General features: G+C 44.0%; 1 protein-coding gene across 2 annotated transcripts in view; it reads left to right on the top strand.

The window, feature by feature from the left end:
* The window catches only part of RUNX2 (RUNX family transcription factor 2), a 223182-nt gene extending 206199 nt beyond the window's left edge, over positions 1-16983 (top strand). For both annotated transcript variants that reach the window (XM_049819337.1, XM_049819336.1), the window contains one exon: positions 16298-16983. In XM_049819337.1, the coding sequence (XP_049675294.1) occupies positions 16298-16983 (686 nt within the window). The remainder of the gene's footprint in view (positions 1-16297) is intronic.
* Positions 16984-17244: the final 261 nt, after the last annotated feature.

The following is a 17244-nucleotide window of genomic DNA, read 5'->3' as shown; positions in this document are numbered from 1 at the left end:
TCTAGAGGTGGGATTTCAAGGCCAGAGGGATGAAGCTGTTTGTGTCTGTTGAGGTGTTTCTTGACATGCGTGACCACTTCAGTTTCCTGAGCTGTCAGCTAGCTTGTACGGTGCTCTCCATCGTTGTTGTGGCAAGTGCTTTCTCTCACCTTTATGCAGAGGTCCTATCCCTCCCCTGCCTCCACCCCATTAAATGGATGCAACAAAAAATTTCAATGCGGAGTGTGTATTGAAGGTGTTAAATTCAGACCACACAAGTAGTCTTTAACGTCTTTGGTATGACTTGGAAAAGCCTCCAGGAACACAGGACTGGAAGGACCTTCTGGGTCACTGATCCTGACCTCCTGCTGTTGCAGGCTTTCACTTTGCATAATCCTTTTGAAAAGCTGACTAATCTCCAAAAATGTGGACAATCACAGAAAACCTCGAAAGCCCTCTATTAAAAAAATGGTGTCAAATCTGTTTTGCACTTCTCTAACACCTTTCATCCAAAACTTGTAATGAGTTTTGCAAACATGGAGTTAAGAATTGCCATGCCAGTGGGAGGGAAGAATTATCCTTAGTGTATTTGGGAGGGAGAATTTGGGAGACAGCAAAATTATGAAGCAAATAGCAATTCTCATTCAGACAAATCTCTTAGTGGCTTGAGGGCTATGGCTCCAACGGAGATATCCAAGTCCATGCAACCAAGTCAGTGAGACAGCCAGGAATTAAAATCAGAGTTCCTGACTCTTTTTGCCTGCCTTTTAGCCACTGAAGTGTACAACAGCTCAGGATTTTCCACCTATCAGCCTCACTATTTCTTCCAGAATAAATGGATACCTCATCCTATTTCTTCTGTGAAATAAAATTAGAATCATATATCATAGTTTAGTATACTCCAGGTGAGCAGTAGATTCAGTTATAATGAGAGAAGACTAGCAGCAGCAGATCATAGGGGGTTTTTTTTATCTATAGAAGATAGAACTGAAACATCAGAGATGAGCTTCCTGCATTTCCACATCATCAGAAAAATGTAACTGAATTCATCTTCAAACCCATGAAAACAGACATTCCTTCTGCAGGAAGAATGAATCCTGGGAAACGTAATGTGTTGTATGTGTCAGGGAAATGTTTCGCTTACATCTCTAAGCCAAATTCTACTCTTTGTCCCATTGACTCTTGACTGAATTTGACCTGTCTGATTTGCTAGCACATTTTTTAAACTTATAAGTGTAATTGATGGTGGAGTATGGCCCTGGGGCTATTCATCTATCAGCAGATCATGGTATAGTTGTAAGGAATATCAAGAGCATTAGGAAGTGGAGAAACTAGTCCCTACAACCTTGAAGCACCGCTGTTTAGACACTGTTTCAGTTACTAGAGCTAAGATAAGAGTACAGGTCCACCTTTGATCCACATATCTCATAGGGTTTTCTTAAAATTTGTTACTTTAGGGGGTGATCCCAGTCTACTGCACAGTAGATAAAAATCTATCTTTCCCTAGATTTTACGAGACATTTAGATTGAATTGCAAGTTTGCTAAATGAATATAATTCAGTACCGGAAGAGGGAATGCATGAACTCCTTATCTTTTGTGCAGATGCTGTATTGGCAAAAGTTAGGAAAATTGTGCTTGCAAACTCGCAGGCAAAATATTTGCAGTTGAGGGTTCCTGGGAGGATACAGATGCGCAGGGTCCAAGCGCTGATGCACCCAGTTGCACTGAGAAGGATCATCCCCAAAGATCTGTAATACTTGGAGTAAGCAACTGAGAAGTTTGAAGGATTTTATTTGCCTCTATTGATAAAGGAAGGAATTTAAAAAAAAAAAAGTGACTGGCCGTATAGTGTATTTTCTCAGGCTATGGTTGTTTCATTGCTTCACTTCACATAATATCTCTACAGGACACATGTAAGAAAGAGACAAAACTGTGAATGAACAAAATTCAAGTGCTTTCTCACCTGTTCAGGGTAACGTGGCCTTTAATGGAACAGCTCCTTGGTAAATAGGTAGTGAGGCTTTCTTGTTTTCCGAGAGCGGCTGTCCTCACAACGCATGGGGAAGGTTAGCAGTGAAAATAAATGACCTGCAGAGAGAGTACGAGCTTTCGTGATGGGCTTGCTGGGCTCTGTATACACATTTGGCATTGCACTGGACTTTTGGTTTCCCAAAGCAGGCTTGGCCGTGGGTTGGATGTTCAAAACAGCATCGCCTACTGATGCTCCCTTGGGCAGCAAGAGCTTCCATGCTACTGCAGTCCTCTAAGATCAGGTGCATTTGCTTTGTAGTCCTCCCCAGTCATTTCTGTTACAAAAATACTTTCCGTGCTGACATACGGGTGCATCGGCACAGAAGTTCATATGATCCCGGACATTTCAGATGACAGTTCACATCTCACCTTTAGCTCAAGCTGCTGTGCAGGGAATACTCGGGCAGGCTGAGAAAGGGAGCTGTACTACACGGTGTGCTCAGCAGAATTGGCAGATCTTACCCCAAAATGCTAGGTTTCACTGGCATCTGCTGTGGCTTGGTTACATATTTTTAAATCACTTTTGTCAGTTTCCTCTTTGAGATTTTTTGTTTGCCCTTTTTTTTTCTGTGACAGATTCACTTTTCTTCTCTCGTCAGAGCTGTGCTAGTGAGAGAGGGACATGGAGCTTAAGTTATTTTTCCTTAAGGTCAAGTTAGGGGTGCTTGAACTGGGGACGTGTGCTCATTTGGAGGGGTCCTAAAAATTGAGGACCATCTGTCTTCTGGAAAGTGCAGCTTCAGGCAGCTTTTTCACAAGTGCAGCCCCCCAAATCCCATAGTCTCCCAGCTATGTGTTTTAACACTTTACTGACTTTGGGCCTTGGAGAGCAGGGATAAATACCAAATTTGGGATTGTCTCTCAACCCATGTTTTGAATGTCCTGTAGATTGCAGTGGTTGGATTTCATTATAAATGACAAAATTCAGGATAATGACAATGTTGGTGTGCGTGTCTCGGCTGACTCATAGCCCTGCTCCACATTTGGATGTTTCATTCAAGCCCCATCTCTAATTATAATGTCACAGAGACTGGCCAAGTGCAGTACCACCGTCTGACATTGTACACAATGTGTTGGACTGTGTATTTTGTTCCAAACCTCTGCTGCTATTACATTGAAAGCATTAGCTGTAGTGCAAGCTATGCAGGAATGATTTGGGGTTCTTGTAGTAATTTCCAGAGGCATATCCACTTTCCCAATGCCCAGAGAGACTGAGTGGCAACGGTGTTTTGAAATGGGCTCCCTCTTTCTGTGACAATATAATTGATGTCTATGGAGCAAATGTATAGATGGACACGAGGGGTGTGTGTGTGTGTTTGGGTTTGATTGTGGTTTTTTTTTCCTCTTGGAAGACTTAATTCTTTCCCTTCTAAGCCAGGATCCTGCATGAGTTTGCTTGTTGAGTCATTTATGGACTTCAGCAGCTGCACCTTGGCTCTTCCACATCTTTGCTCAGCCAGCCTGTCTCTCCTCGAATTCCTGGTGGCGTCCAGGCTCCTTCTGACCTTGGTCTCCTAATAGTCCCAGGCTAGCACAGACTACCCAGCTGGCGGCATTCCCAACTCACAGCCCTTGTTAAAGACAAAATGCTGTCTTTTTACAGCTCAGTTTCTTTCCATAAAGTTAATCAAGAAGCCCTCCTTTTACAAGGCAACTGACCCTTTGGTCTTTCTTTCTTTTGGCATGCTGAAGATTCCCAATGCTGCCAGAATCCCCCTTCCTCCCCTTTTTAAGGCAGTCCCGTACGTAAAGCAGGCAGCTCTCCCGGAAAAGAGAGAAGCTTCTTGGCATAGAGAGGAACCTTCCCCGACAAGGTTCATGTATTGTGTCCTTAGAAAACTTCCTCTTCCCATTAAAATATGTTACTGGAGATATCTGTGTATTTCTATTAAAGATGAGTCCAAACCATGAGGCTGGATCCAAACTTAGTCAAACCATGAGGTTGCTTAAAGTCAGGAGTACGATCTCGATGTGTGCTTTTTGGCTTGAGCTGCTCTGCTGTTTGCACAGCGTAACACAAAATGCATCACTACGTTGTTGGGAAAGCTGCTGACACAACTAAGAAACCGAGTGGTAAAGGCTTGTCATCAAAATCAACAAACCTGAAGGCAAACGGGAACCTGGTAGCGTGAGTAATTGTAACCCCCTGCCCAGCCACACAGAACAAACTTTCTCTTCTCAATAATCACCAGGTTTTATGAAAGAAAAAAATCAATTGCAGATGAAGCACAGAGAAGAATTCCCCTGCATCCCTCTTACTGGGGAAAAAGAAAAAAAATCTCCTTCTTTGGACTTAGTCTGTGTACATCTTTGCTGTGTACTGAGCTGCAAACGGTGACCTCTCATTTCATTAATTGACAAACACCATCCCCTAAACATTTCCAGGCACAGTCATTTTCTTTTCTCAGGTTTACTCAGTGGTTCTTACTGAGGTTTACATTTTTCCACACATGTGCTGAGAATAAACTTGCCTCTACAATCTCATCTCTTGTGCTATGAGAAGTTTTGATAATGTAATTCATAAGCAACTTCATTTTCTGTGTCTTTCTCTTTTTTGCAACTCTCCTGGCTTTGGCTATTTATTTCTCCCTTTGCAGCAAACTGCCCCATTTCCCAAATACCGCAGGACCTTCTGAACTGCAGCATTTCATTCCATTTGTCTCTCTTTTTTAAGAGGCTGATCTGTCTTAAAGAAATTTTCCTCATTTAAAAATAATTTTACTGTGGTTTTACAGTCAGCATGGTTCCCCCCCCCCAAAAAAAAAAAAAAAAAAATCCCTGCAGGCCTATTTCTTCTCCTTCTCCCATGATTATGCTGGTGTAATGACACTGATACCAATGGAATTATTCCTGTTTTACACCAGTACATATGAGACCAAGCTCTGTAGGATGGGACATACTAAACACCTTCACAAAATCACATCGGGGACTGGGCCAGAAGGGTATCTCCATCTATCAAAAGGGATCTCAAAGTGCTCTTTCATCTTCAATCTCTCAAACAGAGGAATATAATCATCCACCAGCAGGACGCAACAGCCCCCGGGGTGAAATCTAGCAATACATTTAACGTGGAGGACGAGGCGAAAGCAGCACAACACGGCCCTTTAAGAATGTAAGCAAGGACTAGAGTGTCCAGCTGAAATTAGTGTTACTATTTGCCTCGTGGAAATGCTTGGGAAGCCCAGCCAAATTCAGGGCTCCAGTCTACTAGAGCAGCCGCAGTGAGGGCAGTCTCTGTTCCCCAGCGCTTGCAGTCCCAGTGACAAACAGCAATCAGACCGCGGGCCAGCAAGAAGTTGAGCCAGGCAGAACTAAAATATCCCTGTTGGAGTGCAGTCCCATGAGACCAGTGTTATGTCTTACCAGAAACAAAGAGAAGAGCACATTTCCAGTCTCAAAGACTTCTCTGTCCCATTAAGGAAAACGCCAGACTACAATTAGAAAAAAAACAAGAAAAAGAGATGCAGCTGCAGCGCGCCAGTTTGCATCCAAAATGCAGCCTAAAAAAAAAAAAAAAAAAAGGAGGGCATGCTCCCAGGAGAAGGCTGCTAGCACACTCTTGGGCTGGTGGCTCCAGCTACCTGGCTCAGGAGGGTGGGAGTGTGACCCCGGAGAGAGACCATCCCTCCCCGAAACCCAGAGCCACCGGGTAAATATTGACTGAGAGCAAGGAGTGGCTGAATCACTCTTCCCTCCTGCCCTGCCGAGGTGTGTCCCTCCACCCAGCGAGCATCCAAGCCCACCGTGCACAGCCCAAAATATCAACTGGAAGTTGGTACCCACGGTAATCAAAGGACACGGACTCAGACGGAGAGAAAAGAGGACCTCTGTTTGTGCGGGGCTGACGTGTTTGTTTGCTCTCCAGGTGGGCAAACATCTTCTCCAGTTAGTTATTTGGGAGGATGCGCGGTGGGTAGGTGGAGGGATGAGGGACTGGGAAGCTCCTAGTGAGGTTCTTCCATCCTTGTCACGTGCATCACACCCCAAATTCTCTGGCTGCTGGTACACAGCTGACAAAGGCGTTGTGTGATACACAGTCAGTGGTAAAACAAGGGCCTGGGTTCATGCAGTCTCTGCCCCAAGGTGCACTGATGCAACAGTGAATTAGTGAGAAGGGGTAGGAAAAAGTCCAACTGTCTCAGTTGTCCAACTGGTGCCAGCTCAGGATTCAACCATAGGGTGAAAAGACCTGGATCATATCCCTAGATCTATTCAGTTCATAATCTAAGGGTATTAAAGCAAAGCACAGGGAAGACCTGGGAGCCAAGCAGTGGCGACCACTGACTGGAGCTGTGAGTGGGTGTCATGAACATTTGGGTGGCTACTGGGTTGTGTAATCGAACTGGATGTAAGGGAAGGCTGAGTTCACTGTTGCAAGCACAGGTCTGGGTTTCATTTCAAGTCTGCTACAGATTTCCTAACTGGGTCACCGTGCCAGCCTGTAACTCAGAAATGATATGTTCCTCCTTCACTGAGCTATCACAAGACTCAAAGCTTGAAGGTTTCAAAACTGGCTGAAGATCTCCAAGAAAAAGAGCTGCGTAAGAAAGAGCATATGCTATGGATCTCTTCGTATATGCTACATTACCAAAAGCACTGTATTTATGTATTTCAAAACTGGGCACTGAGTTACATTTTCATTCCCCAGTACAAAGGCAAATACATTCCAAACAAAGCAATGTTGTTTCAACAAAGCAAGGGTTGAAATCTCTCCAGGGCTTCATTCTGTCTCATTTAGATCGGGCATAAGATCTTAAAGCAGAGTTTAGTGGTCGGCCGATCATGTTCCTCTGGGAAATGACAGAGTGGTAATTCAAAAAGGGTAGTGAAGTACAGCATTGTCTTGGTCTGCAGGACTGTTCTTCAATAAAACCCGCGGCTCACCCAGCTTACAGGAGAACATTTTGTTCCAAAGGAGCTGTGGCTCTTCATTAAACAAAAGAATTCACCTCCGGCTAGACTTGGGTGTAAAATGAAAATGTTATTGAAGACAAAATGTCTTTGTGAAGACAGCATTTCCATGGTGCCTGCTACAATTGCCTGGGCATATCTAGCAGTTGAAATGAAAGTTAGGACAAAAGGTACATCTCCAGGGCACCAACTCTGCACGTGTTAAAAACTTCATTCAGGCTTGGGAGGTGGTTTCAGTTCGGGCCAGGAGCTCTGAGGACGGGATAAGAAGCCTGGGTCCTGTCTGGCCATGGGCTGGCACTCACCTGTTTTGCAGTGAGGACCCAGATTTGATCACCAGTGAGTCGAATCTTTCAGGACTTTCCCACAAGCCTTTACCTGGAGTAAGCAAGTTCTCCCACATCTGACAGAAGAGATTGGGAAAGAATCCCCGGGTATCTAAATACAAAAAATTATGAGATATGCCTCCTCCCCTCCGATTTTCCTGACACACTCAGGAAAGTTCACAAACAGCAAAGATGCAGTAGGGTTATTCGGCGAGATAATTCATGTGCAGACTGGCATAACTCAGGTGTTCAGATATGGTTGTCTCCCACCCAGATTAGCTCTGTAGGAAAGATATAGCCTATACAGTTCCTCAGTGTATGAAGATGAGAAAAAGCACCTCGGGCTGTGCAGTTTCAGGGGATTTTCGTTAAAAGATTATTTTCCTAAAAATGGCATCATCCCTCTGGGGATGAAACATACTGGGAAATATATGAAAATTTAATGAATTCCATTAGTTAGTTTCTACTTTTCTTGCATACTTAAGGCAAGATCATTCCCTTGTCATCTTCAGATCAGCTAGGGCCTCTTTATTGTATAGCCAAAGTGTCCACCTTTAGCTTGATGAGCAGGTTTTGGCCTGCAGACTCTTAGGCAGTGCAACAGCCAAGCTAATCTTGCAGAGACAGTCTCTTGTGCTATGTCTAATCATGACTTCCTACTCAGCCTCTCCCTCTTTCACCCAAACATTGCTTGCCAAGGAGGACCAACGGCCTTGGTTCTGCTCGAGATGGGACAAGACACTTCCTGCACTCTTTTTCATCATCTCTTGCATTTAAGTACTGAGTTTCCAGAGCCTGAGAAATGTTACCAGATAAGGATTGCTGGACCATAGGTCTGCTATGGTATAAAATTCTTACCTAGACTATAAGGCTTAGCTGAAGCCTTGTGCTGGGGCAGTCAGATGGTAAATACCCAAGAAAAGATATAGTCACCATGTTTCTGTGGGGAACACTGCTGTGACAAGCCTTTGAGAAGGACAATCCTGTCTAAAGCATAACATGGCAGAGGTTCAGGGTAACCCAGTCTGGATGTAGTTTCTTTCATTAATGAGCCTAAGAAGAGCCGTGCGATGAAGGCAACAAAGGCTTGTCTGCTGCTGGCTGAACACTGTCCTTGCTGGACACTCTGCAGGAACCTGAAATCTCATTGACTCATGTGTAACAAATTTCCAGACTTGACTCACTGGCTATTAAAACCATAAGATTGCATGGTGTGTCTCGTATTTTTCCTGGAAAAAAAGAGCAGGTTAATGTAACTACATTTGGTTAATTAACATCTGAATCTGGTTTGAAATCTCCAGAGCATATATATAAAGAAATTAAACTAATCTCAAACCAGCAAAGAAAAAAACCAAAATGTCTGCAACTTCAGGATTTGTTTCTATAATCTTCCTAGTTGCCTGAGACTTTGGGCTAAAGGCAAATGGTATACATCCTCTGTCTTGTCTTTTGTGTCTTTTAGTACCTGCTGAATTTCATGTGATCACAGGCTTATTCTAGGGCCATGTGTGGCAGGAAGTGCTATTGAAAGGTACAAAGAGTAGATACACAGGTGGTTTCAGAGAAAATGCTGTCTGGCTGATTAGTATCAAAAATCTGCTGTGTAAATGGAAAAACTTCCTCACACAACGCAAAACTAACCTGAGAAACTCATTGCTATAGGAGTTAATCGACACCAAAACCTTGCCAAAAAAAAAAAGAAAAAGGAAAAGAAAAAGAGAAAGAAAAAAAGAAAAAGGAAAAATAAAAATAACTTTAAAATGGATGTGATCTTTAGAAGGCTAATAAGAACATAATAAGGACATTTAGAAACACAATGGTACCTATTAAGGAAAGAAAACAAGACTCTTAGAAGAATTAAACATGTTGGAAAGGCTTTCTGCTTCAAGACAGGAAAAACCTTTTGGTGTACCTAATGGCTACATTCAAAGAGGTAATTAAGCACCAGCTCTACTTTCAGTTGTAGTCCATACAGTTGCAGTCCATTTTGAGCCTGATCTTGAATCAAATTTGTTGGCCTGCATTGTATGAAAGGTGATGGTAGACAGTGGAGACATCTCTCCTGGGCCAAGCACCTGATTCATTAATGGAATGTTGAGAGCATTTCCTACAGCAGACGATGGCATAACTGTTACTGAAGACTTTTTGATAGCTAACTTTTAGGCAGCATTTACTGACCATTGACAGAGGCAAAACACAAGACAAAATGGACAAAGTGGTCTGATCGATTAGAATGCTTTCTTATCCTTACTCTTTCTTTTTGGCTACCTGGAAGAAGCTGTCAGTCTCATTTTAGTTTCAGAGGACTTAAACACTCTCTCCAGCCACTTCTACATCCTCAGTAAGTTTTTGGGAATGGGAGTACCTATGGGTGGAGAAGAGAAGACATCTTTGCATGGCTATGGGGAGGGCTGGGCTGGCAGCCTCCTTAAACACAACAGATTTTCCTGCTGTGCCTTATTTCTGTGCTGCAAAGGAGCAGGGCGGGGGGAAGGTTTCCCCAGTTTAAGAAGATGCATTAATAGAGTGGTAGGGTAAAGGAGCCATCAGAGGGCTGCGTTGGCAATGTCGGTTGATGGGGAAGATGAAAGTGGCCTTTGCTCCCGGCTCCATTGTGGACTTGTGTCAAGGCATTTCATTTTTCATGTATTTCAGTCGGGCCCCCATAAAGTGCAGCCAGTGTGAGACTCGTCTGTGCAGTGCTTTGAGCACAGCGGGAAAAATGTGTTAGGCAATGAATATTGTCATGAGGAATTGCCTGCTGCCCAACAATATTACCTCTCCAACGTGCCTACCTCCTCTTTTCCCGTTCCCTCTCCATGCTGAGATGTCAGGGCATCCTCAGGGACTCTTCTTTTTTAGAAAATAACAGGAGCTGTGGAGCACTTCAAAAAGTCTGGCTTTGTCCCGTAGGTGTCAAAGAAGGACCTCAGGTTCTTGGAAAATCTGGTCCCAAATGAGTGTAAAAAAGCACATTTTGTCAGGAAGTGAATAAAATCTCACTGAAATTAAGCCAGGGACAAAGATGAAAAAGCAGATGGCCCATGACAAACTGTGAGAACAAATTTGTTCGCATGACATGGGAATAAGTATGTACTCATAACAGACTATTACTCAAGAAATTTTGAAAGAGCACAACTCCACAGGAGTCATAATGTGATTAGTCACATAAAGCCCAGTCCAGCTAGGCCTGATGTATTGTACCTGAAAGAAAAGAAACAGACCCCAAAACAGACCACAATCAAAAAAAAAAAAAGAAAAAAAAATTCCAAAGAGATGCATGAGATTATGAAGTCATAAAAACTCATAAGCGAATTAAAATCTGTAGAGTAGCTCATGAATTGTTATTAGGCTCCTTAAAAAGCAAGAGGCAAGAGAAAGGAGCCTTGCTGAAGTGACTCAACCAGTAGGTTTTTAATCTGACAGCACAGAGACAGAGTTTGGGTATTTTTGGTGAAACATCTTGGACTCTGGGACAGACTTTGCCACGTGCCCCATTACAGCATGTTTCTGGTAACCTACAATTATTTCCAAAATCCCTTTTTTTTTTTTTTTTTTTTTTTTTTAATTGCAGGAGTGACGGGTGAAATGGAGTTTGAGAACTAGAGGAATAGGGCTGATTTTGAACACTGTGAGCTATTAATATCTTTTTTCAAATTAATATTTTGTACAAAACTCCTGAGCTTGAGTGGGCATATTTAACTACATGAAAACACTTTTATCATTAAAGATTGCAGTATCTTGATATGTATGATATTTGGGGATATTTCCACGTATGCAAAGAGGAGTGGATTCTTAGGATATAATTGTAATTTGCTTTATCTAAAAAATAATTAACAATAAGCTTGCCTAATGCTTTTATGAATTTTCTATGCATTTCTAAGCTGCTCACCCAAAAGCAAGTGAGTATTCAGAGCTAGTTTGCATTCATACAAAAAAAAAAAAAAAGATGCTAGGCAAAATATCTAGAACCAAATTCAGTTTCTGAAATCACACGTGTGCGAACACCGATCCTGGAGTGCTCATGCTGATGTTTTTTTCAGACCTATTCTAATGCAATGTCCAGTAGTGTCTTTACACAATGCTGTAATTTAATCCCTTCTAAACTTGATTTACAGCTGGAAGCCCTTCTCAGCTTGACTGCAGACCAGCAGTGGGAGGCAATGCCACTCTGTATCTGAACCAAACCTGAGCAGCACAGGAGGGATGGCTTCAGATTCAGATTCCAAAGATGGACTTTGCCTGTGCAAAAGCAGTACCGCCCTTGCTTACGCAAATGTTGCTATTGGACTTTCATTTACCACAAGCTGTTAGGACTTTAGTTTCACTTCTTACTAGAAAGAGGAGGCAGGCGTATATTTAGACTTTCTTTGGAAGCAGCTGCAAAACGAAGTGGGAGTGCGTGCATGCGCTCGGTCTCACAGGCACACACGCAGGCGCTGCTAGCTTTAGACCAACTTCGTAAACCTGAGCAGAAAGGACAGTGCACAAAGACCTCCCGCAGTGTACTGTCTCATCGAGGGGACTGCATTACTCATTTCAACATCTTAGCATCTTTATCACGAAATAGGTTGGTTGTTCAGTGCTGGCTCGCTGGAAAGATTATCACCTGCTGAACCACCAGCTCATTTCTTGAAGCACTCTAGGGGACTAAGTCTCTATTCTCTTGCACCTTAAACCTTATCTCCATGGTTATATGCCTTCCACGGGAACACAGAGGCAGCACTACCCGTCTACTATTCTGATTTGATAGGAAATTACTTGCATTATTTATACATAAAGCGAGGAATGCAGCTCACTCAACTTCAGCCATTTAGAAGTTAGTCAGCCCATCTAAGATAGTTGACTTAGTCCTACAAGAAGTGCTGGAAGGGGAGGACATTCCAGAGCATGATCGTCCCACCCTTCTTAGGGACCCGATAGCTTGGGGTGTCTTGTCCCCAGAGGTGCTTCTTTCTCTGCTGGAGCCGTGAAGACTGCCTTGCAGTAGACAACAGCTAAACAGCTAATGTTAGATGAGCTGAATCCCATGCAGTGTGATAGCCAGTGGAAAGTCATGCCCCTGCTTTTGCCTCAAGGTTTCTTCTTCACAGACCTTTCCCTGGTTAGCTGACAAAAGACTAAGAAATCAGAGTTTGCAGCAATTTGGCTGCAAGGCAGATAAAATCAGTAGTCAAACAAAAGCAGCTAAGATAGCCAAGACTGCCTGAAAAGTTAAATGCATGCTCTTCTCATACAGATGAATGCATTTAAAGTAACTTTAGTTTCCCCATTCTCCCAGGGCAGCCCATTAATCTTTTGGTAACATCCATCATCACGGGCAGAACAAGTACCAGGGAATCCTCTCCTGGAGGTGCTCCTGTGCTCTGTCTCATTACTATATCACCTGGCCTATTTACAGTCCTGTGAGTTTTTAACATCCCAAAGTCCTCTCAGAGGTGGCAGTGCAGAAGTATTCCCAATTACTTGCAAATAGGTAACACAAAGATGTGCCACTGTTTTCTCTTTGGGAGATCCATAGTAGATCAGGAGGGTAGTGAATGTCAGGCATCCACTGTTTATAAACTGGGCATCCATCTTATTTTTGTGCACCTGGTATAGGAGTTCTTTTCTGAAATGTAGGCATTTTCAGTGCATGGCATCCACAGCCAAGCTAGTTACCCTACATTATTCCCAGCAAAGACATGAGGACAAATATTTCTCATTCTAGCAATAAAGAGGTGATGCTAGACCTATTTAATCCACCGACTATGAAGAAAGGCTAGGGAATTAGATAAGATGTAGACATCTATACTGCAGGCTGTTAAAGCTAAAGGTGACCTGAATACCATCTCTGTAAACCAATCCTCCAGAATGATGAGGCCAAGCTCCCTACACACTCAGTAGAATGAAGTAAGTGACTCTGAGGCTGTTGAAAGAGATACAGCCTTCCCTGCCTAAGCCTTCCCTTTGGGGGCTTTCCCTCTATGGAATGCTCTCATGGAATTTCTTCACTAGGCACTTACAGTTCATTTGTTTAGATGAAGCTGATCCCAATCCAGATTTTCCGAGTCCTGGATTAACTTCCCTAACTGGTGAAATAACTTTTCTTCTAAGCTACAAGCCTGCCTTAAACAGTCAGTCTTTGCTTGTGGGAATATGGTACAGTACCTACCCATCTTCTGTAGACTGGGTGTACTGGACAATGCTGAATGACCGTGCACAAGTGGGTTTTATGTTTAGGGAAGGTCACTGTACTTGTCTGAGCACCTCGTCTTCAACATCTCTCTTCTCTGCAGGCATCCATCCAACCCCACTTAGCTACAGCTCTGTTTACGTGCAGGTCTAACAGCCCCAGGAATTCGTGTGCACCTGGATGCTCCAGTTAAGAAGACTCTCTTTCTGCTGGGGCTGTACAAAAAAAGTGAAAAAAGCAAGCACTAGAGTTGTGATGAGTTGTAACAGTCAGATAAACCAAACAGAATTAGAGGAAGGAAATAAATAGAATCATCCTGTTGTATATGATAAGCAACAGTAGTAGCTTGCTCCATGCTTCATTGTGCTTAGGACTTCCCTATTTTTGGGCTTTCTCAAACATGCCCGAGCAATTTTGTCCCTGGAGAAAAAATTATTGACCCTAGCTGACACTGCTTTGAGCAGGGGTTGTGACTAGACTGTCTCCAGAGATCCCTTCCCACCTCAGCGATGCTGTGATTCTAAAGTTTTCATCATCAGTTTGGGTCTTTGGATATTGAGCAGCTGGGTCAGACCCCATCCAGACAAGCAGTCGCTGCACAATGTCAGCTGTGCACATAGCCAGCCGTTGATCTGAGCCGTGCAACAGCTTCCACATGTCCTGGATACGCCAGGATCCCTGTGCGGGTGCCCAGACGCCCATGTGGAATTTCTTAGATGGAGGTATGGGAGCCGGATCAAGCTGAGCAAGATGTGTTTAAAAGGCTGCATGGCATAAATAAATCTTAAGGGGGGATTAGGGGGATGACAAAGCTGTGGCTTCTGATAGGGAAGCCACGCTGTTTGGAAAGATTGCAACTAAAAAGGAGACCCTTTGGCGACCAGATTTTTGTCTCTATTTTTGTTTGTATTAGTTACGGCTCCTTGTATTTTAACCTCAATTACTCTTTAACCATTTAAGAATCATTTGTGACAGTTATTTGTCTAAACCAGATTACCTCAAGGGTTGTTGAGCTTCCTCTGCTCTCCGATGTATGGAAAAACGTTACACTTAATTTGGTTTGTTTGGCCAGTGTGTGAACAGGGATTAGCCGTGCTATATATGGACCATAAACACTGTTCTGGTTCACACTACGGTTGAGCCAAACCTGAACCTTTCATCTCACCCTTTGCAAACTTTGGTGGTTTGGATGGAAATGGAACCTGTATTTGAACTGTGCTTTATTTTTTGGTTTATTTTGTTTTGAAAAACCAAAGCCCAATCAATAACAGTTTGGAAATCCAATGTCCAACATCCTCAGCCCAACTCTAGTGAAAAGGGATCGAGCGCCTGTGTAGGCAAGGACCTTGTTTTGGGAAGAAAGCCAATATACAAAGGAAGGAAACTGTTTCAAGGAACCTGCAGTAACTTTCCGTAAAAATCTCAGGGACATAAGAGCATGCTGAATTTTGTGTCATAATCCCCTCCAACCAAAATGTGTGTTTGGTTAAGGAAAACATGGTGGTCCAATGTGGGACAAAGATGGACTTTTGTTGGCTGCATGTCCAATTGGTTTGGTGTTAGAAATGACAGAGAAAAGCCCTCATTTGCTTTTGACTCACAGTTTCAGTTTGCTATCTGGAACACCAAACCAGCCAGTAATGAAAATGGATTTCTCACATCAGAATTTTTAGATGCCAGAAATAATAATAGTATGGTGTTAACACCTCAGTATTTGGCTTTCTCTAGGTTGTCTTAACCTAGATAAATCTATTAATTTGTGTCTTTGTATCCACAGCAGTGCCTTAAAATTTGCACTTAATTGCAGCAGTAGTTTTAAAACCCATCTGTCTTACGCTGACCATTCCTGTAGCATCTCACCACCTTCTGTATAATGCGTTCCCAATGCTAAAATAAAGATCAGCGGCGTGGTATAGTAATTCCACTTATGCAGATACTCGAGGCTGTTGAAAGGCTAACATTTCCTATTACATCTCTGGCTTTCAGAATTCTTGTAAAAATAGGATCATCCTTACCATACAGTATTTACCAACCGAGCACAGCGGGTAGAGCACCTTGGACCATAGAGTGGCTCTCCAAACCTTTGCATGTTCCCCAGAGGCTGCTCTGTCATCCTACACTGTGTATGTTGAACTCGGTCCAAGCAAGCATGTTTCTAATTACTTCAGTGGACATTGGATGAGGTCCACTGAACTGCTTGCAAGGTAGCATAGGTGTCAAGCTGGGATGCAAAGTGTCAAAAATTTCTTTCTCAGTCTCTTTGTTGATCTTTATAGCAGAAGCTGCTAAATACCTACAGGCAGGGATCTATGTCTAATTTTAATTGTGTGAACTCTGTCATGCTTCCACATAAAAAATAAAGCTATTGAAGAGTTTAAGCCACGAACTAGCTCCTACTGTTTCCGGTGATGACCTGTCGATTCAAAGCAGAATGCTGAAAACTGGGACCTTCTATGAAGCAGTAATTAACTTTGGCTCTGGCAGCAGCTGTCCAGCCCTCACATCTCCACGGGAGATCTGAGTCAGTTAGGACATTACCATCGTTCTGTGACTGGCCAGGAAAACACAGTAGGTAATTCACCAGCTAATGCATACCTATGAGATGTCAACCAGAAAAATGTTAAGGCCTGTCCACAAGCTTTATGAAGAGTGAGGGTGGAAGGTTACTTTAGATTTATAATGTTAAGTTGCATGTTTACCTACAGTAGGCTTTTGTCGTTGAGTATGTCTGTTCTTTTCTAATTGGCCTTACAGGGAGTGCCACTGTTCACCCTTGAATCAAAAAGGCCTAGTCCCACTGAAGTGACAGCAAGCAACAGTCCCTGTATGTAAGTACGTGTGTGAATCAAGGCTCATGATGTGTCTTCCTTGCAGACTCAGACCCTTGCACACCTGACGCTCCACCTGCTGCCACTTCACCACCAACCTCTGAAGAACCTGGACCTTTCACAGCTCCAGCATCACCCTCCTCTTCCTCTGACACCGGTACTGCGTCATTTTCACCACCGTTACCTGCCTGCGTTGCAGCCTTACATCCCAAACCACCTCCTGTTCCACCATCGACATCAACTTCTGCTGTCACTCTTCACCCTGGACTCCCTTCTCTTCCCGCGCCACCCGCCTCCACTCCATCCCTGCACCCTGGACTTTATCTGCCGGTGGTCCCACCGGGCAGTGCCACCCACCTCATCAACTGGCTGCCCTTCCTTGCTTCTGCAACCCTCGCCACCATTCGAGGGAAGGAGGAAGACCAACCACCCGTAAGAACGGGCTCCCTGGAAGGCATGAAGCGCAGCAGCAGCAGCACACCCCCACACGCCTCCCACGATGGAAATCCCCAGGCAGCACCCATGGGAGACAGGGCTCCGGGGGCTGCTCCCTCGCCGCCAGCTGCCCACGCCATGCCCCCGAGCTCCGAGCAGGCGTCGGCGAACGTGAGCGACATCCTGGCAGAGCTGCGGACGATGAACAGCCACCTCTCCATCATCGCCCGAGCCCTGACGCAGCTGGCGTCGTCGCTGGCACCGCAGCAGGACACGCGTGGCACCCCACCGCCGTAGCGCCGGGCTCTGCACAGCCCTCGGTGGAGGTCGGGTGGAGGAAAGGGACCCGACCCAAACCTGCCCGTATCGTCTGTGCCAGCTCACTGCGCTCGCCGACACTGACCACGTCTCCCCAGTGGGTTTTTCTGTTTGTTTGTTTATTTGCTCCTTGTAAATGGCTGCCTATATTAAAAAATAGTTTTGTGGTCTTGTTAATAAAATTGTTTATATTTCTTGCATTCCTTTCGGATGTGCTCGCTCCCCTCCTCTCACCCATTA

This window comes from Accipiter gentilis, chromosome 16 (genome assembly GCF_929443795.1).
Source record: "Accipiter gentilis chromosome 16, bAccGen1.1, whole genome shotgun sequence".
Classification (NCBI taxonomy): domain Eukaryota; kingdom Metazoa; phylum Chordata; class Aves; order Accipitriformes; family Accipitridae; genus Astur; species Astur gentilis.
The sequence above is the reverse complement of the archived record's forward strand: the minus strand, read 5'-3'. Positions and strand labels throughout refer to the sequence as shown.